At 35.4% G+C, this 24,324-nt stretch overlaps 8 protein-coding genes across 12 annotated transcripts; 2 read left to right on the top strand and 6 right to left on the bottom strand.

The window, feature by feature from the left end:
* Positions 1-1,022: 1,022 nt before the first annotated feature.
* LOC140860723 (uncharacterized) lies at positions 1,023-1,478 on the bottom strand. Its single transcript, XM_073263730.1, has one exon. It carries the CDS (start codon positions 1,476-1,478, stop codon positions 1,023-1,025), a length of 456 nt encoding a protein of 151 aa, XP_073119831.1.
* A 610-nt stretch (positions 1,479-2,088) lies between these two features.
* On the top strand, positions 2,089-3,331 carry LOC140867553 (protein NOI4-like). Its single transcript, XM_073272625.1, has 3 exons — positions 2,089-2,215; positions 2,583-2,783; positions 2,943-3,331. Exons 1-3 carry the CDS (start codon positions 2,207-2,209, stop codon positions 2,964-2,966), a joined length of 234 nt encoding a protein of 77 aa, XP_073128726.1. The 5' UTR covers positions 2,089-2,206; the 3' UTR covers positions 2,967-3,331.
* A 224-nt stretch (positions 3,332-3,555) lies between these two features.
* Positions 3,556-4,077, bottom strand: LOC140860724 (early nodulin-like protein 6). The gene is made up of 2 exons (XM_073263731.1): positions 3,954-4,077; positions 3,556-3,860 (listed from the first exon to the last, which is right to left on the bottom strand). The coding sequence occupies exons 1-2, from the start codon at positions 4,075-4,077 to the stop codon at positions 3,556-3,558; spliced, it is 429 nt and encodes a 142-aa protein (XP_073119832.1).
* Positions 4,078-4,669: 592 nt separating this feature from the next.
* Positions 4,670-7,470, bottom strand: LOC140866401 (protein LOW PHOTOSYNTHETIC EFFICIENCY 1, chloroplastic). Its single transcript, XM_073271382.1, has one exon. The coding sequence runs from the start codon at positions 7,150-7,152 to the stop codon at positions 4,870-4,872; it is 2,283 nt and encodes a 760-aa protein (XP_073127483.1). The 5' UTR covers positions 7,153-7,470; the 3' UTR covers positions 4,670-4,869.
* A 2,083-nt stretch (positions 7,471-9,553) lies between these two features.
* Positions 9,554-12,390, bottom strand: LOC140866405 (uncharacterized). 2 transcript variants are annotated; one of them, XM_073271389.1, is made up of 4 exons: positions 11,912-12,390; positions 11,432-11,816; positions 10,030-10,203; positions 9,554-9,755 (listed from the first exon to the last, which is right to left on the bottom strand). In XM_073271389.1, exons 1-4 carry the CDS (start codon positions 12,343-12,345, stop codon positions 9,732-9,734), a joined length of 1,017 nt encoding a protein of 338 aa, XP_073127490.1. In that variant the 5' UTR covers positions 12,346-12,390; the 3' UTR covers positions 9,554-9,731. The 2 variants fall into 2 exon arrangements, with proteins under 2 accessions (XP_073127490.1, XP_073127491.1); XM_073271390.1 differs by having other exon boundaries at positions 9,556-9,755; positions 10,030-10,200.
* A 1,514-nt stretch (positions 12,391-13,904) lies between these two features.
* On the top strand, positions 13,905-15,875 carry LOC140866404 (pectate lyase-like). Its single transcript, XM_073271387.1, has 3 exons — positions 13,905-14,205; positions 14,473-15,355; positions 15,479-15,875. Exons 1-3 carry the CDS (start codon positions 14,075-14,077, stop codon positions 15,698-15,700), a joined length of 1,236 nt encoding a protein of 411 aa, XP_073127488.1. The 5' UTR covers positions 13,905-14,074; the 3' UTR covers positions 15,701-15,875.
* Positions 15,876-16,259: 384 nt separating this feature from the next.
* On the bottom strand, positions 16,260-17,082 carry LOC140866406 (uncharacterized). Its single transcript, XM_073271391.1, has one exon. It carries the CDS (start codon positions 16,916-16,918, stop codon positions 16,511-16,513), a length of 408 nt encoding a protein of 135 aa, XP_073127492.1. The 5' UTR covers positions 16,919-17,082; the 3' UTR covers positions 16,260-16,510.
* Positions 17,083-17,934: 852 nt separating this feature from the next.
* On the bottom strand, positions 17,935-22,635 carry LOC140866402 (E3 ubiquitin-protein ligase RGLG5-like). 4 transcript variants are annotated; one of them, XM_073271384.1, is made up of 12 exons: positions 22,500-22,635; positions 21,386-21,923; positions 20,427-20,511; positions 20,202-20,342; positions 20,000-20,113; positions 19,828-19,925; positions 19,337-19,416; positions 19,148-19,253; positions 18,938-19,065; positions 18,625-18,808; positions 18,427-18,483; positions 17,935-18,334 (listed from the first exon to the last, which is right to left on the bottom strand). In XM_073271384.1, the coding sequence occupies exons 2-12, from the start codon at positions 21,827-21,829 to the stop codon at positions 18,254-18,256; spliced, it is 1,518 nt and encodes a 505-aa protein (XP_073127485.1). In that variant the 5' UTR covers positions 21,830-21,923; positions 22,500-22,635; the 3' UTR covers positions 17,935-18,253. The 4 variants fall into 4 exon arrangements, with proteins under 4 accessions (XP_073127485.1, XP_073127486.1, XP_073127487.1 ...); XM_073271385.1 differs by having other exon boundaries at positions 22,389-22,509; XM_073271386.1 differs by lacking the exon at positions 22,500-22,635 and adding an exon at positions 22,044-22,136.
* Between the last annotated feature and the right edge of the window lie 1,689 nt (positions 22,636-24,324).

A 24,324-nucleotide genomic window follows, 5' to 3' on the forward strand; every position in this document is an offset into this window, starting at 1 on the left:
TTAATTTAGTTACGTACTTTGATTGGATGGAATTAAAAATTTATCATCTCTCTCAAATATTTACGTGTAATTAAAACTTATCTCAAATATTTAGGCGCGTAATTAAAATTTATCCATATAATTATTATTTATATTGAATGAATAAAATTGTTTAATATAAAATTATAGTATTATTAATTTAATTACTTTCGTTGTAATTATATTAACTTTCATTTTTCGATTTTTCCAAATATGTAATCTGACTAATATATCTTATTAATTACCAATAAATCCTAAAACGTGCAATATTTCTTGAATGAATCAAATAATAAAAATAGAATAAGAAATATGAAAAAAAAAAACACCCTATTAATATCATCAGTGTTTCGAAAAACACGAAAAAATAACTTTCAATGACTTCGAGTCCATAATTCAAGACCTCCCAACCATTGCTATGATAATCTAATCTTTGCACTAAACGAAATTTGAACCATTAATTATTTAAATTACTGATCATTAATTTCTCATGGGAAATAATTTTATTACAAAATTCTACTCAACTCATTATTCTGATTACTCACGCATATATACAACCAACCAATGATTGAGAAAACTGTAATTTTGATCTTGTATATTTGTTACTTTGCGATTTCGATCTTTTATGTTTTTATATTTTAGTTTTAGTCGTATATGTTTTGATTTTTGGCAATTTCAGTCATTTTGTTTCGAAAATGCTTACGTGCACTATACACGTCAGTTCCACATCAGTACTGCATTGGTGTCACATCATCGCCACATCAGATAAATGACTAAAATTACCAAAAAAACAAAATCAGCGGACTAAAACTGAAATCTAAAAATATCTAGAAGATCAAAATCGCAAAGTCACAAACGTACATTACTAAAAAAAAAACGATTTTCGCAACATACTTTTACTACAAATCCTTTGAAATTTCTTCAACCAAATTAAATAAAAACCAGCTTGATAATTTGATCATCTTCAAGTAGATGATCCAAAGACAAACAAACTCTACCTAGCTACCTCACAGAAACTCATATATATTATATATTCCATCATGATCCTCATCAAAACCAAAATATTCATGATCTGCAACATCATCATCATGATCAAAATTATCAATATCATGATTGTCACCATCCAAATAATCCAAAATCTCGGAAGCAGAAAACCCCGAGAGCTTCAAGCCACGGAAACCATCCACGAACCTCCACATGCCGAATGCCGATCGCACTTTGTAGAGTCCCTTAACTTTTAACAGGGACTTGCAAGGTGGGTTGATATGGCAGCCACCACATCGAGACCGGTGGCGGCACCTGCTCGTGTACTTGGAGTGGTTGTTGGGTTTGGTGGCTACTTTGGTGCACAGCCGGCGGGTCGTGGGTGAGCTGAACACGTTGATAATCCTTCGCCACGGCGGCTCTGGGTAATGGACGTCCCAGGCCTGGACCATGCCATGTTGACGACCCTCCCTCTTCATTTAAATTAATTCAAGAGTTGAGGTAGAGGCATTCGAAGAAGCTTTGAAAGAAGCTCTTGTTCACGCCGCTTCATACGCTTCCCAAACAGCCTCCTCTCACTCTGAGAATTCTTGGTTCAGTTCTCCGCCTTAACGACAGAAAAAGGGATTGATCAAATTCTATTGAGTCTGACTCACCGAACCCGGAACATGCCATTGGGAAGTGATTCAGTAATTAAACCTTCATGAATCCTTCTTCATTTGACAAGTAAATTTATGTTTATATAAAGTTAATTTTGTTGCACCTATAGCTATATATTGTTTGAAATAAATTTTAAAAAAATGAAGTATTTATTATATATATAGCATCTTATATATTTTTTAAAATCATTGATCAAGTAGCGTTTATTATATACATATGCATATATAAGATATAAACTTATCATCATTGATCAAGTAGCGTTTATTATATATTATATTATATACAAGTTTGGATTTGAAGAAAGAAAATTAATTACTCTTAATTTCTTCTGTTGACTCTTCAACTTCTCGATATTCTATTTATAGCATCATATTTTTTAAATTATTATTATTATTATTATTATTATTATTATCATCAATTCTGGCGTGGCTTTTCATCTCCTTCCTGAAGAATCGTTCTGAATTCTCATTCTTTCTTCCAAATATATAAATCTAAGTTCTTTCTGGCTTACGTTCCGATCGAGGGCCAAATCTGCAAAATTTATTGAATGACGTCTGTAAGTTGCGTTTTCATGCATGCATTTATAAGGAATTAATTTGTTGCATAAAATATGTTATTTGATTATTATGATTATATGATGTCACTTTTTTGTGTTGACGTACGTTTCAATTGTGATGATTAAAGGATCGATACAGGGATTAATTGGGTTTGATTTCGTGAGCGTATATTAATATATAGACACATTCTTCAAATATTTCGTACGTCTTGCATGTGATTTAATTATGTATCAAGAAGATTAATTAATTACAAATTAAGAATGATGTAAGGGGGTAGAAGTTTTTGCAAAACTTCAACAAGAGTACTCTATATAAATTCTGAACTTTGGATATATATTTGATTGATTGAAAAATTTATCTATGCAGCACGAGAAAGGTCGGCCTTTGCCGAAATTCGGGGAGTGGGACGTGAACAATCCGGCATCGGCTGATGGATTCACAGTCATATTTGCCAAGGCTAGGGACGAAAAGAAAGCAACCGGTACAGCCGCTGGCATGGCAGCACCGCCGCCACCACCGCCACCTCCCGTGTCTCAGCCACACCAATCATACAATGACCCCCGCAAGGTTTTTCCTATTTCCACTCCTCAGCTATATATATATATATAGTACACATTGTTGATGACTTATAGTTATAGATCGTACGTACAATCGCAAATTAATTGTATCTAAGTTGGCAACATATTAGAAACTTGTGAAAAAGTTGTCCTTTATTTTGTTTTGCAGAAAAAGTGGCTGTGTTGCTTTTGAAAAGTTGGAAGAATTTGTGAAAGATGGCATCGGATGATTTAATGTAAAATTGGAAACGGGCTGTGATCATATCGGTTGCGAAATATGCGTACTGTAATTAATCTATGCTTGTTAATTTAATGTTTATTCGAATATCTTCTTTGTTCTTCCTCAATATATGTATATATATATTGAGGGAATTTGTAAAGTGAGTTGCTTAAATTGCCCGACCGTGCATGTACTTATTCATGTTTGTTGTTTTTGCAATTCGGATTCTTGTTCGCATTCACTGTAAATTATTAGTTTAGGAAAGATTTAAGCAGCTAGCTTTAGTTTTTACATGTTTTCTATCCACTGTACAAATTTAATTATATGGTTTTTTAGAATGATCCATTTTTATGCAAATGCAAAACTAAACATTCAAATACATATTACAATATCGACCAAATTAAACACAGATGCAATATAATTAACATATATAAAACATGGAAAATTAATAACAGTTAATCCCAACAAACTGATGAAAAATCATGAAACGTAACACGGAAACTATAAAATACCAAAAACTAATCAAACAACATTAATCCTAGGAAACAGAAACATCATTCATTCATGTGAAAAACTGAAAAACCGACATGGTCAAGAAGAACGCAAACGAGAAAAGAGCGTTGTTGTTGTTGTGAGCATGAGACTTAGCTGCAGTGGAATCCTCGTCCTGACCGATAACCCAAACGATCATCCTCTGCCCCCTCTCGCAGTGTCCGGTCGCCCCGCTCATGAAGTAGAAGAAACCGGACCGGTCGAGCGTGTAGATGGTGTCCCCCTTGTTGGAGAAGAAGTTGGGGCGACTCGAATTGCATTCGTTATACTCGGTCTTGTTCACTTCCATCACCGAATCTTTCTTGTATTTGAAACCTTACATACACATGAATATGCATGTTATATATAATGAGAATCTAATCTTGAAACCAATTAAAGCTAATTTGATTTGATGAGTGCTGTACTTACGAACGGTGTCTCCAACCTTGAACCGCTCCCGGGAGGCCCATTCGTTGTAGAGATCGGTCTGATTCGCTGGCGGCACGGCCCAGCCGGCCCTGTCGCCCGCTTGAAACTGGAAGCAACTCCCCATCTGCAACGACAGTTCTAAGACACAAACAAATGTAATGAAAAGGAAAGGTTTCATGATGAACTCCGTTAATTTGTAGAAAGCTATATATATATGATATGTATGTTACGCTAACAAGTATTCAAGAAACACAAGGAAGAATCAGGAAGAGAGTACTGCGGATGGCTAGCTGTTGTTACGATACACAGCAGTATATATATACACGTACATATAAATAGAATTAAGAGGACTAAGATGAATGAAAGAAGATAAATGCTATTTACGTGAAGGTGGTAATGGGTGAGTGGGGTGTAACGGTTGAGCGTTTTGGTTTACTGGGTCAAAGGACTTTGATTTTAACTTATTAAACTGTAATATATAACATGTAGTGCTGGGATTTTAACATATAAGTAAGATGTAATTTTTTTCATCTTTTATGAAATAATTTCATTTGTTAACAATATATAACGTAAAATGTTATAGTGTTCAATTATGACTAATATAATAAAGAGGAAAAAGCATAACAAGAACACACAGAAGGCGTGTAAAACATTTATCATTGAGTTTGACGATTGTGAATTTTCATTGAAGCGTAAAATCGTCACATGAAAGAAATAAAGAAAGAAAAAGTTTGAATTGACAACTATTCAGACACAGCATTAAGTCTAATAGCAAGGAGCTGTTAATTTATTCATTCAACATCTTCTACATTTACTTTTACTATACATCATCTCCAACAAAAGAATGCACTGCTTGGCGCTCGCTCTACAAACACTCAAGAAACAACGCTTCCTAGTACAGCACCATACTTGCCTGTTATTTTTCGGCCTGTGATGCGTAAATTTCTTTCCTGTTAAATGGTTTGCTTCTCCTAGGAACATCGGCAAGATTACAGAACCCGGACAAATTCTTCCTGATATGCACTTTTTTCTTTGTCTCCGGTGGTCGAGCACCTAGGTTGCTGATATCAATGGTAGCACCATACGTCCTTGCAGACCGGATGACTGCATCATACGCCTTGGTAGACAGAACAAGGCCCTCTTTCTGAGCTCTCAAATGCAACTCGTAAGCCAGCCTTGGTTTACCATCGTTTGCTAGTGCCTCAATCAATATTTCGTAAGTAATCTCGTTGGGAGTAATCTTTTGAACTTCCATACGCTTGAACCATTCATATCCTGCACTTCCAATATTACTACGAGCACATCCGCTGATTATTGCATTGAAAGTGACAACCGTAGGATCAACCCCTACAGCAACCATTTCTTGTATTATGGACTCGACTATATTGAATTTACCCTGTGCAGCATATATTGAAGCCATGATGGTGTAGGCATATAAGTTCGGTTCGATGCCCACTTTAGTCATATGTTTCCAGACTCGAAGGGCCTCATCGTATAGTTTCCCTTTCTCAAGAGCACTAAGCAATGCACCATAAGAGATAATTGTTGGTTTCTCGCCCTGTTCCACCATACGTTTGAATATCTCGATAGCAGCTGAAGTTTCGGAAGCCTTGGAACAGGCTACAAGGACAGAGTTCCATTCCCTGCTGCCTGGCTTAAGGCCTTTCTCTTCCATTTTGTTGAGCAACCTCACTCCCCATCTCCAAATTCCCTTTTTCCTAGCTGCAGATAGAAGTACATTAAAATGAGAGACCATTAGTTCATATGACAAGTTATTAGGTCTAGGGCCTTTATCCAACAAGTCCTCGTATATTTCTAATGCAGTCCACCATTTTTTCGCCTTTCCCATCAACCAAATGACGTGATTACAAACCGATAAACTAATGCCAGAGTTCATTTCTCTTATCCGAGTATAAAATTCTTTAGCCACAACAAAATGCTCTTCACGAGTGCATGCCCATATGAGGCGCTCATGTTCAGCACGACCAGGCTGAAAACCAGCCTTATCCATCTCTTTTAGCAGTCTCAGCACATCAGCACTTAAGTTCTCACTAGCCACAAGCCAACGCCGCATCACTTGGTAGCAGATTCGAGTAGTGAAGTTCTCAAGCTTCTCAAACTCGCATTTCCAGTCTTCATCAGAATCCTTACCAATCTCGCCTTTTTGGTATTTTTTTACTGTCTCGGTAAAGAATGTCAAAGCTCCAAACCCATCTTCCAATCTACGGTATGCATACAAGACCGTAGAATAAGTTGCAGGAGATGGAGACACTCCCTTCTGTGGCATATCTTTAAAAAGTTGGAGGGCCTCAGATTCTCGTCCTTGTTCTATATATATACCCATTAAAGAGTTGAACGTCACAATATTAGGAAGCACACCATTCACATTCATATCATTTATGACTTTCTCAAAGTCATTGAAATTTCCAGATTGCTTCATTGCTCCCAAAAGGCTATTGTATATAAATAAGTTGGGATGGAGAGGACTATCAGTTTCTCTGCCTTTTCTCTTAAGCCAATCGTAGAGGACCATAGCTGAAGTTAGTTTCTTGTCTTTGCCAAAACCTCTTATTATCGAAGAATAAACCTGAAGAGGAAGTTCACCCTTATCCTTCAGAATTATTTCCACATCATCTGCATCTTTGGCTGAGTGTAAGGTCCATGCTAACGCACGAACATCAACCCTTGCATAATTCTCATCATCTAATTTCACATCAAAATCAATTCCACCATCATATCCATCATTGTTGTCTCCACAATCATCGTTCTTTTTGTGACAACCAGTATCAACACAAGAAGGCGAGTTCCCATCCTCTAATTTCTCAGGAGTAAATTGTGATGTGTCTTCTTCCGAAAAATCAGTAGAGTTCTCTAAATCTACTTCGGCAATGTTATCTCCAATTTCTTGTTCCTCCACTGCCCATGCCATAGAAAAAGAAGTGCCTCTAGAACCACTATTTGGCTTCAATGAGAAATATACTTTGCTCTTGGGGTTCACATATAAGAATCTCCATTTCAACTCAGTATTTGCACTTCTACTCCTAAAGCCTCTAGACAAACACAACAGACCATGGGAAATATTTAAACTTTTATGTCTTGTAACCAAATTATGACTAGAATTTGGATCAAAATCCAACTGGGGTATGGCGCAATTGGGCCAAGATTCACTTGCCGAAGGCCAAATGCTGAGAGCTTGCATAATGAGCTTAGAAAACAGAAAAATTCACAAAGAATTCACAAACTTAAAACTGGAAATCTCTCCGTAGTCATATCAGGTCAGCCACTTTACGATACAAATAAACGAAACCAGCATTTTTCTGCCTATAGATATGGTGGCAACCATCAGAAAAATCAAGAACTGGAAGAATTATACCTTGCGAAAAAGCACGAGAAGTCGAGAATCGAGTTTAGGATTGAATTTTCTGGATATGTTAGCCAAAAGAACCTGACACGGAATCTTTCACAGCCATTCAAATGCTATGAGCTTGGGAAATGGAACATCAACCACGAGATGTGGAAGGACTCTGGGCAATAGCTGGGCGAGAGGCGTAGTGAACTATTGGCCCATTAGGAATTTTGTTTGGATTCTTCTCTTTCTGGATTGTGCTTCGCTAATGGGCTCCATTTTAGCCATGTACCATTCTCAGCCCAATACCATTTGTCGCTATAAAGTCCAAAGTCCAAACTCTCTTCTTTCATAACTAGCTCATAAAATATAAATAATAATAAATTAAAATTAAAACAATGATATAAATGTGTGTATATATATATAGTCTCAAAAAATATATATATATATATCTTATTAGGACCTTTTAAGTAATTAAATTTTAATTAATTGTGAAACTTGAGATAAAATTAAACTTATATCCTAATTTAATTCACAACAAAACCAAAATTATTTGGTAAATCAGTCATTTTATTTTATATGACCTTATTTTTTTTAGCAATCAGATGTTATCTTATTTATCAAAATAACATTAACTTTGTGATATTTATTGCCTTTTTATTTAATAAAATGTCACTCACTTGTAAAATTAATGTATTTGTTGCGTTTTAATGATTATTTATTTACGAAATACTATATTTTTGTTTTTTTATTTTTATTTATTTTTTTCTCTTTTTTCTTTTTTTTATTAAAAAAACACAGACGTTGTTTCGTGCACAAAAATAATAATATATATTAATTAAGAGAATGATGAATTACCATGCAAAAATCTTCCCATATGAATTCGTTATGTATTATGTTAAATATATGATTACTAATATGATAAATCAACATAACTAAATAGTTTTAATTAAATTAAAAAGAAGAAAATTAATTAGATTGGAAAACAAATATCCAATGCGAAGATTCACAAATGAGAAAAACAACAACAACAAAGAAAATAAAATAAAATTTAGGCAGTCGATTTCATCGTATACTTTCATACATCCTTTTCCTTTAGCTCTAGTAATTGAGGTAAATGTTAAGATTGTTGGAAGTAGATAATTAATACTCAATAAGCATAATTACACTAATTTCTCTTAAGCTTTGTCATAGTCACCAAAAAAAATCCAAATATATTTTAAGTGTTACATATATACTTACATTTACTCTCTTCATGTTTGTGAAAAAGTAACGAATAGTTCCAATAAATCTTAAAATTGCAAACATCCTCATCAAAAATTTTATCTTACATACATTTTTACGAGGTTAAAAGTAAGACAATACAAACTTGAGGTGAGTATAAAGTTAGTGGATTTATTTGCTATTTTATAGGGATATGTATATATAATTGATGAATGTGTTTGGAAAAATATTATTTGTGTTTGGATAAACAAATAAAAAGCACTTATTTAGAAATAAAATTATAAAAACACTTAAAAAAGCCACATTTTTTTGCTTCTAAAAAAGCATCAATTATAGCTTAATTAAGTGCATTTTAAGGCACTTAAAAGCCCATCCCAACACTAAAATAATCACAAAAGTGCTTTTTTTAAAAAAAAAAAATACTTTTCTTAAATTATCTAGTGTTCCCAAACGGGCTCTTAGTGAAGGTCAAATAAGGGCCACAACCCCATAAAATGTTTTAATTTTTTTATTATATATTAATTTCTAAGAAACTTAATATACATAATCAAACAACACTTTCAAATAATTTTAATATAGATATATATATATATATATATATATATATATAAATATAAATATATATATATATTTGTTTGCCATTAAGAAATACAAACACACACACACACACGCACATATATATATATATATATATATATGTGCGTGTGTGTGTGTGTGTTTGTATTTCTTAATGGCAAACAAAACAATACCTTACATCCTGATATTGCAACCAAAAACCACAAACATGCTTACAGCATCATCGACGGGAATATTCACAAATCACAACATAAAAAGCTTACTTTTTAAAAAAAAAACAAATCATAATTACTTTAATAAAACAACTGGACACTGCAAAAAGGAAAGAAAAAATATATCATGATCAAGAGTTAACAACTATTTTGACGTAGATATCGAATGTAATTCGTAAATCTAACATCAATATAATATTAGCTTTGCTAAGAAAAAAGAGACGACATTTGTGGTATAGAACAAAATTTAATACCTCAACTTCAAAAAGAAAATATTTTTTTTAATATCTATTAATCAATAATCATTCACCCAGACAGAATGAATCTTTTATTATTTACACAGTTCAATTCCTAGAGGGCAATAACACCCCCACCCCCACCCCCAAAAAAAATAAGAAAAAAAAAAGTAGAAAATATGGTTCAACACCTCTTCACGAACCTACCCTGCAAATAAAATAATTAAGTTAGATTTTAGATATTATGAGTAACAATTTAATTAGCGTTGGCGTTAATTAGTTGTAAAATGTCTACAAATAAAAGGTATAAAACCCCTTTAAAAAATATTAAGAAGGTAATATATCCTTAATTTAAAAAAAAATCAAGTATAGTTACTCAATTTAAACAAGTTTTATGCTTATTATAAAAATTAAACAATGTTTTTGTTTTGTTTTGTTTTTTTTTTTTTTTCGACTTTTCACAAAAAGGTAAAGAATCAAACCTTGAGACGAGGGCGTTTCTCGGCGTTGAGCTTTCGGACTTGGTAACGTATTTTCTTGGAGAAAAGCCTGTTCCGCCTCTTCTCCTTGTACCTCAACACACTGGCTTCCCTTTGTCCCATTTCCGGCACCGTCCACAACCCCACCTTATTACATCCCCACCACCCCATTACCTGCTAATCAATCGCACCATATATATGAGGTGACGTATAACAAAATTAAAACACCAACAATGCAAGAAAAAACACATAAATATTAACGAAATATTAATTTCACGTTATTCTCAGGACAATTTGATGTCACGAAGTCAAGCAACGACCCACTCGATATAACTATATATTATAAGCTCCAAAACAATAAAGGTTCCTATATCAATTCCTCCATTACCACTATATATGTGCATGCATGTATCCCTAAAACTTTCATGATTGAAAACTATACCATAAAAATCGCAGCTCGATTGTCATGTCATCGGACCTAGACCCGACAAATTTCGGGTCAAACTAATTAATGAATCTGGAGTGCCCGTGAATTAATTCGGGGCAGAGGCACACGACAAAAAACTACACTCCAATGATTCCGTCTTGGTCACACTGTACAATTGTACAGCCCCAGTGCTCCTTCTATTCAATAATTGATACCCCTAATTTTAAATATTATTAATAATATTAATATTCATAATTTGATCCGTGAATTGCATATATATCCAACCAAATTTTTTAATTTGTCAAAAAGCCTATTAACATGATGACATGACGTTGAATAGGAGAGTGATAGACTCCTATCTCTAATTGCATGCATCAAAAGAAAAGAAAATTTTATTTATTGAATAATAGTACTAAATATTAATTTTAATCGGTCGGACTCGGACCCATTTCTAGAAAGTTGTTCCACTAATTTTGTTTTATATTTTCTCAAAAAAAAAAAAATACATTGAAATAAAACCAGATTCGTGGAGATTTTTCCAGGCGTGGACACCTAAAATTTGACTCAATCAAGATTCAAAAGCTCTTTCTTTTCACTTGCACTCTGTTATATATATATGATGCCTTTGGACTTAGGTAATTCAAAACATTCAATTCAATAATTCAGCAAGTACCTCATCAAGTTTCTTTAAAAGCGAAAGCTAGACTACATCAAACACTAGACTCCGTACCAAAATTTTTAATAGACCGAAATTTGATTCAAAAAATATACATATATAGACATTAAAACAAAGTAAAAGAGTGGCAGTTGTATGAATTTAATTAATCTAAACTCGGCAAGTCAAATAATCACGTGTGATGATTAAGTAATATATTAAGCACGGAAAGTGCAAAGTAAAGGCACATAATAATATTAATTAATTTAACTATATGATTAAAATTAGGATTGAAAAAATTAGAAGAGCTGATAAAATCTTACGTTATAATATGATGAATTAGACTCTTGCAAGAGAAAATCATCGGAGTAGATGTCGGGGACGATCTGCGAATTCTCAGCATCCACATAAAGCGGGCCTTTGTTGGACCATGCCTTCAAGATTTCTTGATAATCCAGCTTCAATGCAAGACCTTGGATCGCCGCCCGATCTTCGCTCAGCCGCGGATCCACGGCGGAGCTGGTGACCTCCTCCTCCTTTATCTTCTTCCTCTCCACCACCTCCGAGTAGCACACCCACTTCTCCTCGCTGGAGTCCCGCTCCCTGTTCTTCATGGCGTTGCGTACAAGCGCCGCCGACCCGTCTCTGCTGTCGTGACCGCCGTAGGTGTATGTCAGCGAAGCCGACGAAGGGGACAGATCATCTTGCCTGAATTAATAAACCACAGATCAAGAAATTAATTAAATTCTCAAACTTTATCCGTACTCTGTAATTTCAGACCAAAAAATACCTCATTCCATTACCTGGTACTACTGTTGTTGTTGTTGGTGGTGTGGGATGAGATGGAGGGGGTATTGGCGGAATCGTCATCGAGAAGGCCGGTGAGGGTGGTGGCGCCGCCGTCTGTGGCAGAGAAGAAGTAGGCGACGTTTTCTTGATCTTGGGTACTGATCTCTCTGTCTTGAAGTAGTTGATCGCTTTCCGGGTGCAGCGGGAACAAGTCGAGCCCGTGGGACTTATAACTATCAGCTGCGACGACTTCCACAGGTGCGTCGGCGGCGGCGGCGGAGGCAGCTGCTGCTGTACGAGTTCGAGCGATCCGCCGGGCTTTGACGGGTTCTTCGACCGGAAATTGGAGGCGGAGGCTGAGGAATTTGGGTTTCTTGGCCTTGTGTCTGGACTTTCTAGCTATGGGGCGTCGTTTCTTGTTGTTCATGTTATTGCTGCTGCTGCACATAGAGTGATAGTATAGTGATTGAATTAATAATAGGAAGAAAGGAGAAGTATCTAATGGAGGTCACGAAAAAGTGATGAAAAAAGTGAAAAAAAGGGATTGTAGCTTTGTGGAGTGGGGCCACCCAATCAGATGAAGAGCTGAGCTGTTGCTTTCTTTCGACACGTGGATTTTTTTGATTGGGTAGGGATTTGTAGATGGTGCGTTATCTGGATTTCCTCTCTTTCCCATAGATTGGATCCAGCCTTCAGTCGGTGGAATCAACTCATTTGAGAGACGGGTGTTTCGATATTTTCAAAACGTCGCAAATTTGTCAACTTTCTTTTCTTTTCTTTTTTTTTTTTTCCGATTTGTCAAATAAGAAAAATAATTCATGAGAAAAATTTTAATTTTTCATTTAAAAAAAATTAAGTTTACAGTAGTGTTACATACATGATACATAACTCAAATTTAGGTAACTTTTAGACTTAACAAATCATTAATGTGAAATATTAATGTAATCGACTATTATAGGCAAAATGGCCCAAGTTTTTGGATTTTTTTTTTATTTTCAACCGACCATAAGGGTATTATCATAATAAAAGATCTAACAATTCATGATTTATCATGTTAATACTATAATATTAATTATGCATATGTGTTGAGATGTAGACCCTCGAATGAATGATTTGGATACTACCCAAAAGGTTGATCTCATTAACCAATTTTGAGTAAGTCTATTTTCATATTAATGACACCATTAATGTGAAATAAGAGTTAATTATGAATATGTTGGTGGTTGGACACTTGGACTTCTTTGGACAATCCAATACAAAGCTCTCGGTTTTCTGTAAAAGGCCCTTCTCGGAGTTAAGTTCCCGATGTCCAAATTCACTGTAACATTTTGGGTTTCTAAGGCCCAGTTATAAATCTATTTGGGCTCTCCACTGGACCACCAACCTGCTGAATTCTCCTATGATTCACTTAGAATTTTTCTCCTTTATTTTATTTTCAGTCATTATACAATAAAAAACGTCTCCTTTATTCGCTGTAAGTTCTAGTAAAATAAAAAGTATATAACATTTAATTTCTTGAGAAAAAAAAAATTCAAATTCAGCTAAATTACTTGGGTCTTGGGTGGGCCCGTCCTTATATATTATGGAGTCCCACATGTAGAAATACTGTAGCCGATTGCACGCACAAGTTATTTGTTTTTTTTTTTAAAATTTATTTAGGAAAGCACAAGTTATTTGTAATACTGGTAAATTAAGTAGCTAGCTACAAGTCTATATTATATTATAACATTACCAAACATAATAATGGGGTTTGCACTTGAAAGTCAAAAATCTCTGCGAAAAACACAAGCCATTTAAAGTTATTGCTACGGGTTCCAGTCTTAAATTCATCACAATGGTCTTTTATCACGCCAAGAAATATGGATACGTACAAACATTTAATTTACTAAAAAAAAACTTGAACAAATTGCTAGATTAATATAGTTCTCCGTTGCAGTAGAATAAGATGAAATGACCATTAAAAATTAATATTACATTCTTACAAAACAAAACTAACTTAACCACCAACCAAATGTAAACCGGATCGAGTTTGAAAGCAGATAAATTGGTCAGAGAATTAGGCCAACATGCTGAATCAAATCACGCCATTTATCCCGGGCTTTTCCCCTTTATAAACCACACTTTGTTACCACTATCATTTATCCAACTACCTTTCCACACTTCACACCAAAACAAATATGTCCAATATGGTGATCACCATTTCCTCATTCTTCTTCTTCTTCTTCTTTCTACACTTGATATCTCATCCAGCCGTCTCCACATTCTCTCATGTTCAAGACCCTGATCTTGTGGTACAAGATGTGCATCAGTAAGTAAAACATTAAAATTAAGATATAAATTTTATTATCGGCATGTTTCACATTTGGTACTTTTCTAACATGATATATATACAAGAAGAGTATGAAATTCTAGAGTTCGATCGAGGTTTTGAAAGCAGATAATTAATTGGTCATATGTATCGCCAATAAGAAGTATATATTAAACAATAAAAATGCATGTTTGTTACCAATTAAATTCCATGTTTTGTTTAATGTTTATTGTCTCATGCAATTATATATATTTCAAAATCCTGCAGGAGCATTAATAATGCGTCAAGAAGAAACTTAGGCTACATCTCCTGCGGTTCCGGCAACCCCATCGACGACTGCTGGCGGTGCGACCCCAACTGGGAGAACAACCGCCAGCATTTAGCCGACTGTGCCATCGGCTTCGGCAAGAATGCAGGCGGCGGCAGAGGCGGCCGCATCTACGTCGTCACGGACCCCGGTGACGACGATCCGGTGAACCCACGGCCCGGCACGCTCCGCCACGCAGTGATCCAAAGCGAGCCACTGTGGATAATCTTCAAACGGGACATGGTCATACGCCTGAATCAAGAACTGGTGATGAACTCCCGCAAAACCATCGACGGCCGCGGCGCCAGCGTCCACATATCCAACGGCCCATGCATCACCATTCACTACGCGAACAACATAATAATCCACGGGATCCACATACACGACTGCGTGAAAGCTGGGAATGGGATCATCAGAGACTCCCCGCAGCATGCGGGGCACTGGGATGTCTCGGATGGGGATGGCATCTCCGTCTTCGCGGGTAAAAACATCTGGATCGACCATTGCTCGTTGTCGAATTGCAACGACGGGCTTATAGACGTGATCCATGGGTCGACGGCGGTGACGATATCGAATAATTACTTCACTCATCATGATAAGGTGATGTTGTTGGGACACAGCGATGGGTTCGGGGATGATAAGAACATGCAGGTGACCATTGCTTTCAATCATTTTGGAGAAGGGCTGGTACAAAGGATGCCTAGGTGTAGGCTTGGGTATTTCCATGTGGTGAACAATGACTATACTCATTGGGAAATGTATGCGATTGGTGGAAGTGCTGATCCTACCATTTATAGCCACGGGAACAGATTCCTTGCACCCAATGATAGATTTAGAAAAGAGGTAATTAATATTTTTTATATATTATTCAAATATAATCATATATATAGAGCTAGCATGACGTTTTGTTAATATATATATATATATATATATATATATATATATATATATATATATATATTGTAGGTGACGAAGCACGAGGATGCGCCGGAAAGTCAATGGATGCACTGGAACTGGAGATCGGAAGGCGATCTGATGTTGAACGGCGCCTATTTCCGGCAATCGGGTGGTGGAGCTTGGGCTGCGCATTCGAGGGCGTCGAGTTTAAGTGCTAGACCAGTTTCTCTTGTGGGTTCAGTCACCAGAACTGCCGGGGCACTTAATTGCAGGGCGGGATCTCGTTGCTAGTTAATTAATTAATTAATATAAGATATATATACAAATTAATATACTCCAATGATGATGCTTTGCTCTTCTTTTTTTTTTTTCCCCCTTTAATTTGCATCTAGTTGAATCCCATAAGTACTTCTTGCGTGATTGATGCTAACATTATATTCGCAGCATTAATTCAAGTTCAGTGAACGATAGGGACCACTAAAGTTTGATTTTTGTAGTGTTATATGTATGTCAAAGCCTCAAAGGCTCTTCGCAAAACAAGTGTGAACTGTCCGTGCAATTAATATAGAGACTCAAAAAACATAAATAAATTAATTAATGACAAGAAGTGCATGGTAAATTAATTATGTGCAAATGCACAACGTACCAAATGAAAGAATTGAAGTTATATATAGAACTTGAAGCAACACTACATCTTTATACATTAACATTTAGGTTATGCTATATTTACAATGTTACACATTGTACTTGTAATTACATAATTATCTTTCATGCATTTTTGAAAGATTATTTTCAAATAAAGTGCAAAAATAATCATATAATTTCAAATACAATATATAACCCAACGTGTAATATTTTGTATATATATAGCATTACCCTAACATTTATTACTGGCGATCGAATCGTGGAAGAGTTCCACAAAATTATATATATAATATTGCGTGTGGATATATATTTTAATAGCTAGTAAATAAAAGATTAGTAATAATTCTGAGGATGTCTCACAACGTGCCTCTTAACAAAACGACAAGCTATATATATTCATTTTAATTAACGAACAAATTAATGAAATTAATAAATCAGAAGAACAATCAAGGAAATTTAGAAGAAGAAGAAGAATCCAGCGGCAGCGGCGGTGCCAACAGCAGCGGAGACCTTCAAGGTGGCGGCGCCGCTCTTGGGTTTATCAGCTGCGGGTTCGTTGGGGCTAGGTGCTGCGGCAGCGGGACTGGGAGCAGCATCGGCGGCGGCGGGGGAGATGGCATCGCTGGCGGGGCCAGGAGGAGACGAGGGCTCCTCCTCGGGGGAGGCGGCGGGGAAGGATTCTGGGGTGGCGGCGGCGGTTGGCCCAGGGGCAGCTTTCGGGGTGGCACTGATCGAGCTGGGGGTTGGCTTCGATGGAGCGGCGGCCGGTGATGATGAAGGAGCGCCATGTGGTGATTGGGCGGAGACCGCCACCGCGATGGCGGCGACCAAGACGAGTGCGAGAGCAACCATTTGACGTGCCATTTTTTATTCTCTGTTTTGTTTTATTTAGGAAGAAATTGTTTTGGTTTTGTTTGAAATGATTGTCCTCTTTTGCTTGATTCTTGTAGGCTTTTGCAGTACTTCTCAATATATATTTCGAGAAACACTGCGACGCTAAAGAATGGGGAAAATGAGAGCGGAGGCGGAGGGGTTTTATAGGGCGGAGGGGTGGTGGGGAAATGGGTGGCGTACATCGGAGCCATGCAAAATTGTTGGCATATAATTTGTCCGAAAACAGGGGAGGCCCGAGATTAATGGTCAACGCCTCATATTACATAATGCAAAGGCACTCATATTTGTGATTCTAGTGATGATAGCGTCATTATCTCACGGCCTCAACTATTTGTCCTATAGTAAGTAAATGTCATGACAAAGTTATAAATAAATTTTTTTTAAAAAAAACTTTTCTTGATTTTTTATTATTATTATTATTATTATTATTATTATTACACTATCAATTAAATATTGGCTTATGCAATCGATTTTATTGTATGTCCGTGGTGTAATCAATGTGCGTAAAATGTGTTCTTTTACTGAGTGATGATATCACAAGTATTGCATGGTTTTACGATAATAAATAGAAATATAATGATAAATAATTATTTATAGTTTTATTCGTTATATTTCACAACTTTTTCCACATCACATCGGGGCACAATTAAGTGGCCTCGCTCTTGATTTTATGATTCTTATCCGGTGTCGATTGTTGCATTTAAGTCCTAATAATTGCTAACCTTATTAGTTAAGCAAGAGATAGTTCCACTCTAATCTATTGACCTTCGTTGGATTAGATATTTCAGCATTTCTTGAATAACAATTTGCTTCTATAACTCTGAATGTTTGATTAATCTTTCCTTAAAAAAAAAAAAAAGCATGTCCAAACATTAGATTTACTGTTTTTTTTTCTCATGAGAAACAAGTACTCTCTGGATATTAAAGTCATAACAAACAATGTCAGCAAGTCAGTTTATTCCCTACCCAACAAGCATATTATCAAATGAATATAATAGAATACGAACTTTATACAATTCCAACCACAAAATAATCCCATTCGGTTCACAACAATCTTAACTCCCACACTTTCAAACTGTTTCAATGTAAAGCCTTGCTACAGAAACTTTGCAACTTCACCAAGACCTCTAATATCGGTCTCAAAATATGTACAAGATACAACCAAATGATACTGATTACTTGATTTGTACAGTAGTATAAAAACCACTCTCAAGAAGCTACGACCTTAAAACGTCGAGAAACCAATACAAAGAATTTGATATTATATTAATAATATAGAGTTGAGATTCAAAGGATGAGAGCTACTTAGTAGAGCTTGATTCTGGTTTCAATTCGACTCCGGCAAATTGGACATAGTTGAAGGTCTTGTCCACAACGGCGACATGTCTGTGAAAAACGAGGTAAAAAACCTATTAGTCTGGAAATTTATAGAACTCGTAGCACTATGTCACAACAGATCGTGAAATGGAGTTAGTTACCTGATGACCACAACCGAAAGCCATGTCCTTTGGGTCGCTAAGGCAGACGGGACAAATCTATTGAACCCAGAAAGAAGCCACGGTTAGTTTTCACTCGCATAACTCATTCAAGAATTTCTCTTACAGAGGGATGAGCTGATAAAGGAAGGAAACACATCCTCTACAACCCAATATTGATTCATATGCACAAAACTATACCTGGTAGTCCAATGTCGAGCTAGGAGCAGATGGAGTAACATTTGCAGCAACATTGTGCTCATAAAATGAACTCGCGCTGTGCTGAAAACTAGCTGGTTGTGAGGGTTTTGAGCCGCTGGCATATGTTGTACTATAGACGGGAGGAGGAAGAGGGATCCTTCCAGGGGCATTTCCTCTTGATCCACTAAACCATCAAAAAAGTAAATGCATGCGATTAGGTCTACATATGCACCCAAGGAATACCAGTGTGGTCCCAACCCTGACCAGACACACACACACACACACACAGAAGTACAGGTGAAGCAAGGATTACCTTAACAAATTGAGCTCCATTGTTGCTTTATATTGAGCGGGAATTTCCATTAATGCAGAAAGAGCAAATTCAGTCTCCTTTCGAGATTGGTGGACATTTTTAGACATAATCTCTGTAAAATTAACAAACTGAAGAACAAAGGAGTAAAGAGTCACCAAATTTATCCAAGTAGGTACTGGTAGAAAATTAATACATCTAAAGCAAACTGACCTGGAAATTATCAAATTCCCGAGCAGGAATGTTGTCATCAAATTCCTTCATCGTGTCCCAAGGGCCATCCCCAACCCCAACCAAAATAATAGATAAAGGATATTTGCTGCAAATAAGGCAGAAACATTACCAGAAGAATGAGGAAAAATGACCAGCATATCCCAAAAAATATTGTTTAAAAAAATTCACCTCGCTTCAACAATTGCTTGAACAGTTCTATGCTCCTGTGGACTTAACTGACCATGTCCAGTATCAACACTTCTGGTAACCTGAGAATATGCATAATATTGCTGACACATGGTATGAACTATAAAAATCATAAGAAAAAAAACATCAAACAGATATTGACATTATCTGAGAATCAGATTTAAATTAATCTTCTTCCAACCATGTATATTGACATTGATTGCCAGATAAATTTTAAAAAAACAAGCAGTTGTGCACGCATAAATATAGAGTTAGAATGGCAGGAAGATTGGAAAAACAGAATGGAATAACTTTGTGATACCCAATGGTTCGGTCAATCAAAATATGATGATTTATGACACAATTAAAGAACTTCCTACCTGAATTTTTAAAAAAGTTTTTAGATTTGTCAGAGCAGTTCCGACTCGCCTAGAATAGATTTCACCAAAACATATGAAGAAAAAAACCTTGGCATTGTTTATAGCAAAATATACCTGTCCGTCTGCAATAATCAGTAAAACATGGTACTGGCCTCCACTATGCTGAACAATAGACGTTGCCATTTCGATAATAGGTGCAAACGACGTGGGACCTGCAGCAAGATGATAGAGAGTCTAAGCTATCATTCAAATCTAGCTTGACAAAGAAGGCTGAAAAGTTATTGACCTGCCAGTTTTAGACTAGGAACAATTTCTCGATAACGACTTAAAACCTCCTCAAATCCATTACAAAATCTCTCCTCGGGGTAGAAACTGAAAACATCTTGATCATGGGTTGATGCTGCGAGATTAATTAGGTGAATATATACATTTATAATTTGAGAAAGAAAATTACAAATTACAGAATAACAAGAAGTTTCATGTAATACCATCTCCAAATCCAAAAGTGGGAATCAAGTTATCATCATCAAACGCGGCCATTGTCTTTCCAATGATAGATATTGCTTGTTCATAGGGATTAAGACCATTTCCAATGTAATGTAAGCTTCGGCCATGAAAGGAATTCTTGCCTAAACATTGAATCAAGCTCAGCTTCTGCTTCTAGTCCTCAACTGAGGCATCTAACTAAACAGAAACTGAAAATCAGACCCTACCTGTCCATTCATTGCTCTTAGTGAAATCAATCCCAACAATTAGATTGGAGGACTCCAGTCCGGCACGTGCAAGGGCTTCAGTCACCTGAAAAGCCCTCAACTTTCAGATCTTTCATGAAGATTGAACATTCAAAGAACACAAGAGGGTATCATATCACCACTCCATCAAATTTTGGAACAGACGAACATGGAGCTAAAAGTGTAAACATATATGTGATAAAGCTATTCAGGACAGGCTTAAATTACAGATCTAAGACTTCAAAACAATTCCGGCCACGCCAGTTCAGATTCTGGTATTCATAGGTCACATACGGTTAACAATGACTAATCTATTTTCATTATGGATCATGTTCAGATTTTGCTATTTTAAACATTAATTTTAATTCAAGCATCTAGGCCTTTCACAACAGTCTATTTAACGGGGAATTCTTAGCCGCCCCATGGGTAGTGCCCGATCTGGCAGATCCAATGGCCCGGGCCATTTTGCACATCACATCATTGTGATGTGTCATGGCCCGGGGCCGTTGGATTGCCCTCCGGGCACTACCCCAGAGGGCGGCATAGAATTTCCCCTATTTAACTATTCCTTCTCAACTCCTCACTTGCAGACAAATCATATCGTGCTAAAGAACTCTGTTATAGCAGAAATCAGAAATATATGTATAATCTCCAAATTTTCTCCCTATAAAGATACCCCACCAATTACAATAAACTAAAAGTGATTCAACCAAGCCTTAAGAACTATTTTAGTGAAAAGTTCACAAAAAATCCCGCAAGTTACAACTATATCAATTGCCTGGCATTATCCAATTCCCTTCACAAGATTGAATAAATTAATCATTTAAAACACATGTTTTACATGCTCATTAATTGTAGCTCATTTTCGATGTTTCGCATTGCCTACTATCAAGAAAAAACCTATGATTCAATAGTTCTCTCCCAATATCCACCACACATACCTCTTCCAATGATCTATAATTGTCTGCAATTCTTGAATACCTCCTGTCAAATTTTTTTTGTGGCACGTGTGGTTGCGTCGGAAGCACGTATTGTTGAGGAGGCGCATATGATTCTTGCGGACCACCGTAATTTTGAGGCAGCGCATGTGATTGAGACGAAGTATCGTAATTTTGAGGCGGGGCATGTGATTGTGACGAAGTACCGTAATTTTGAGGCGGGGCATTGGATTGTGACGAAGAACCATAATTTTGAGGAGGAACGTGGTCCTGGTCTGAAGGTGGATAACCAGCTGGATAAGGATGCTGCACAGGATAATTCTGAGCATATGAGGAATATGACGATTGAGTATGATCATGATGCCATCCAGACGACGAAATGGACCGACCAGTTGAAGATGGCCTCCCATTCCCTTCACCTCTAGGGCTAGAGCTCTGATTTCCCATTAGATCAATTTATCCACAAAAGTATATCAAAATTCTAATCACGGGCCCGAATCTTCACCACAGAAAATTGATTCAAGTAACCTCTCAGATTAATCTAGGGTCCAGGCAAGACAAAAAGAATCAATTACTCCAAAATCCAAGGAAAAAAAAAAGCCGTTGACAAAATTAGCAAAGGGAATCAATAATATAACCCAGATTTTACACAGATTGATACCCCAATCAGAAAGCAACTAAAAACTCTGAAATCTGGATATTGTAATTGCCTAGTTATCTCAAACCTAATTTCCTACTTATTCTCACATATAACAGAAAATTAAACAAGTGCGAATTTATCAAAATAGGTGGCTTATTTGACAAATGAAGGAAAAATGTATACGAAACACTGCGCCGACTTCACGTCGACCCTTCAACGCCAAGCCTCTTCCACGTAGTATTTTTTTTCAGATAAACACGCATCAACAAAATATTTCAATATAGTAACACGCTTGTTTATCTGAAAATTCAACGACAATGCATAGTAAAAGAAAACAAAAAACGTGAATTGCTTGGTAACTCGAACCGTATAAAAGTCGATAATTCAAGTTAAACAAAAGAAATTTGAAAACTGCGTTTCCAGAATCCAGTTATCAATTCCTCCTCCATATGCAGAAATTGAACGAATAGAGGATACCTCGGAGGCAGAAAACAGCAGCATTTCTCTTCTGCCTGGATGGATCAGTGGAGAGTAAATCTGGCGAGAAAATTATTGTTAGTTCCACCATTTGGCCTTAGTCAACTTTAGTATATACTAGAGATCAGAACCGGAGCAGGAATAAATACTGTGCATATGCAATAAACTTTAAATTTTTTGTTTAAACTTTAAATTTTAAAATAAAAGTTCTTTATTTTTTAATAACTTGAAATGGTCAAGAAAAAAAAAACATGTAAATAAAAATGTTATTAAATTTTAAAATAAAACTTCTTGATTTTAAAAATTGAAATGGTCCAGAGAAAAATAAAATCTAAATAAAAAACTATTATATTATATTATATTATAGTAAAACCATGTAATAGTCATTTACCCTTAGTGTAAAGTGCTGTGAATTGTATATAATAAAAGATATGATTTTTTTTGTGTTTATGCAGTTGAAATATGTTTCTATACGGTTAAAACATTAATCTAGATATGAGTATTTTATTATTTTAAATTAATAATTTTTATATTTTTTATTAAAATTTTAAACTATAGATAAATATACAATTGAATTTTAAATTATAAATAAATATAATATTACGGATTTATAAAGATTATTTTAGAATAATGACTAATAAGTATGAATTAAATTATAAGCATCAAATTATTTGTGTAAAAATAAAACAATGGGTATTATTGTATTTCATTGTGATTTCATTAATTTAATTAAGAATTAGTTTTTAAAGATTTATATTTTTAATTAGATAGTCAAATATACCTGATTATTAAATACATTACTTATTATATGTATAATTAAAACTTAATAAAATATGAGATATTTTTATATGATTTGCTTATTCAATAATATTTGTGTGAAAAATAAAACAAACTTATAAATTTGGGATGGGTGAAATAATATTTTAAAAATTAGCTTAATCGATTATTTATTATAAATAGCATATTATCATAAATATTTAAACTATGATTATGATGAAAACAAATATTTTTGTAAGTATATGTGAATAATTCAAATAATCAATCATGATGTCGATCAACTAATTATTTAAATCATGTGGACCGAATATTCTATGATATTATCATTTTCGCTGGCCGTGTACTTTGTTTTTCAATAATACAAATATTATTACTAACATATCCAGATTCCTGAATAATTATATTGGAAATTAAAGTAAAAGACTCTGACTTTTTAGTTATTCCTCCCGGCCTGTTACAGAAACAGTCTCCCTCAATATTTGTATGGGCCCGATCTATGTTACACCGAAAAGATGGATGAAGATCACTCAGTCCAGGATTTACCCTTGATTGAGCACTCAGACCTGTTTCAATGGGTATGAGGCCCACACCCAATGAAGGACAGATGCAGCACCACGTGATCTTTCACCCAGTGTAGCATAGTATTTGCCATATTTGTGTGTGTGGGTTTCAAATTCAGTATATTTCTGAGTTTTTTTAAGTTTTTAGCCGTATTGCAAATTTATTAGTGTTGATATTCAATTAAATTATAAACATTCTATTTTGTAGAATGGATTTGAAGGATTAGAATTTGCAAATACTTTTAAGTTTTTGGAAAAAAATGTAATTTTAAAATGAGATTAATATTTGATAAGATTTCATGTAACTAAACAAATTATAAAAAATGGTCAAATTTCACGTGATTTCATGATATAAACATCCGATTTGAAATCTAATTCCAAATCACGTTTTTCTGCATCCAAACACACTGTTCATGTAATTTTATGTTAGAAATTGAATCAATGAACTTAATTATCTATCATCAGTTATTAAAATAATTAAATTAATT

Source organism: Henckelia pumila, chromosome 4 (assembly GCF_033568475.1).
Source record: "Henckelia pumila isolate YLH828 chromosome 4, ASM3356847v2, whole genome shotgun sequence".
Taxonomy (NCBI): Eukaryota; Viridiplantae; Streptophyta; class Magnoliopsida; order Lamiales; family Gesneriaceae; genus Henckelia; species Henckelia pumila.

Bases quoted from the DNA above. Each gene is read 5' to 3' on its own strand.
- LOC140866401 (XM_073271382.1), bottom strand. From the start codon at position 7,152: ATGCAAGCTCTCAGCATTTGGCCTTCGGCAAGTGAATCTTGGCCCAAT.
- LOC140860724 (XM_073263731.1), bottom strand. From the start codon at position 4,077: ATGGGGAGTTGCTTCCAGTTTCAAGCGGGCGACAGGGCCGGCTGGGCC. The intron at 3,861-3,953 runs GTAAGTACAGCA...TGTGTATGTAAG, and splicing joins CAAGGTTGGAGACACCGTTC to GTTTCAAATACAAGAAAGAT.
- LOC140867553 (XM_073272625.1), top strand. The intron at 2,784-2,942 runs GTTTTTCCTATT...TTTGTTTTGCAG, and splicing joins CATACAATGACCCCCGCAAG to AAAAAGTGGCTGTGTTGCTT.
- LOC140860723 (XM_073263730.1), bottom strand. From the start codon at position 1,478: ATGAAGAGGGAGGGTCGTCAACATGGCATGGTCCAGGCCTGGGACGTC.
- LOC140866404 (XM_073271387.1), top strand. From the start codon at position 14,075: ATGTCCAATATGGTGATCACCATTTCCTCATTCTTCTTCTTCTTCTTC. The intron at 14,206-14,472 runs GTAAGTAAAACA...AAAATCCTGCAG, and splicing joins GTGGTACAAGATGTGCATCA to GAGCATTAATAATGCGTCAA. The intron at 15,356-15,478 runs GTAATTAATATT...TATATATTGTAG, and splicing joins ATGATAGATTTAGAAAAGAG to GTGACGAAGCACGAGGATGC.
- LOC140866402 (XM_073271384.1), bottom strand. From the start codon at position 21,829: ATGGGAAATCAGAGCTCTAGCCCTAGAGGTGAAGGGAATGGGAGGCCA. The intron at 18,809-18,937 runs GTAATCCTTGCT...TTGATGGTTTAG, and splicing joins ATGGAGCTCAATTTGTTAAG to TGGATCAAGAGGAAATGCCC. The intron at 18,484-18,624 runs GTATAGTTTTGT...TGGGTTCAATAG, and splicing joins GCTCGACATTGGACTACCAG to ATTTGTCCCGTCTGCCTTAG.
- LOC140866405 (XM_073271389.1), bottom strand. From the start codon at position 12,345: ATGTGCAGCAGCAGCAATAACATGAACAACAAGAAACGACGCCCCATA. The intron at 11,817-11,911 runs GTAATGGAATGA...TTATTAATTCAG, and splicing joins AACAACAACAGTAGTACCAG to GCAAGATGATCTGTCCCCTT. The intron at 9,756-10,029 runs GTTTGATTCTTT...TTTTATTTGCAG, and splicing joins AGAAACGCCCTCGTCTCAAG to GGTAGGTTCGTGAAGAGGTG.
- LOC140866406 (XM_073271391.1), bottom strand. From the start codon at position 16,918: ATGGCACGTCAAATGGTTGCTCTCGCACTCGTCTTGGTCGCCGCCATC.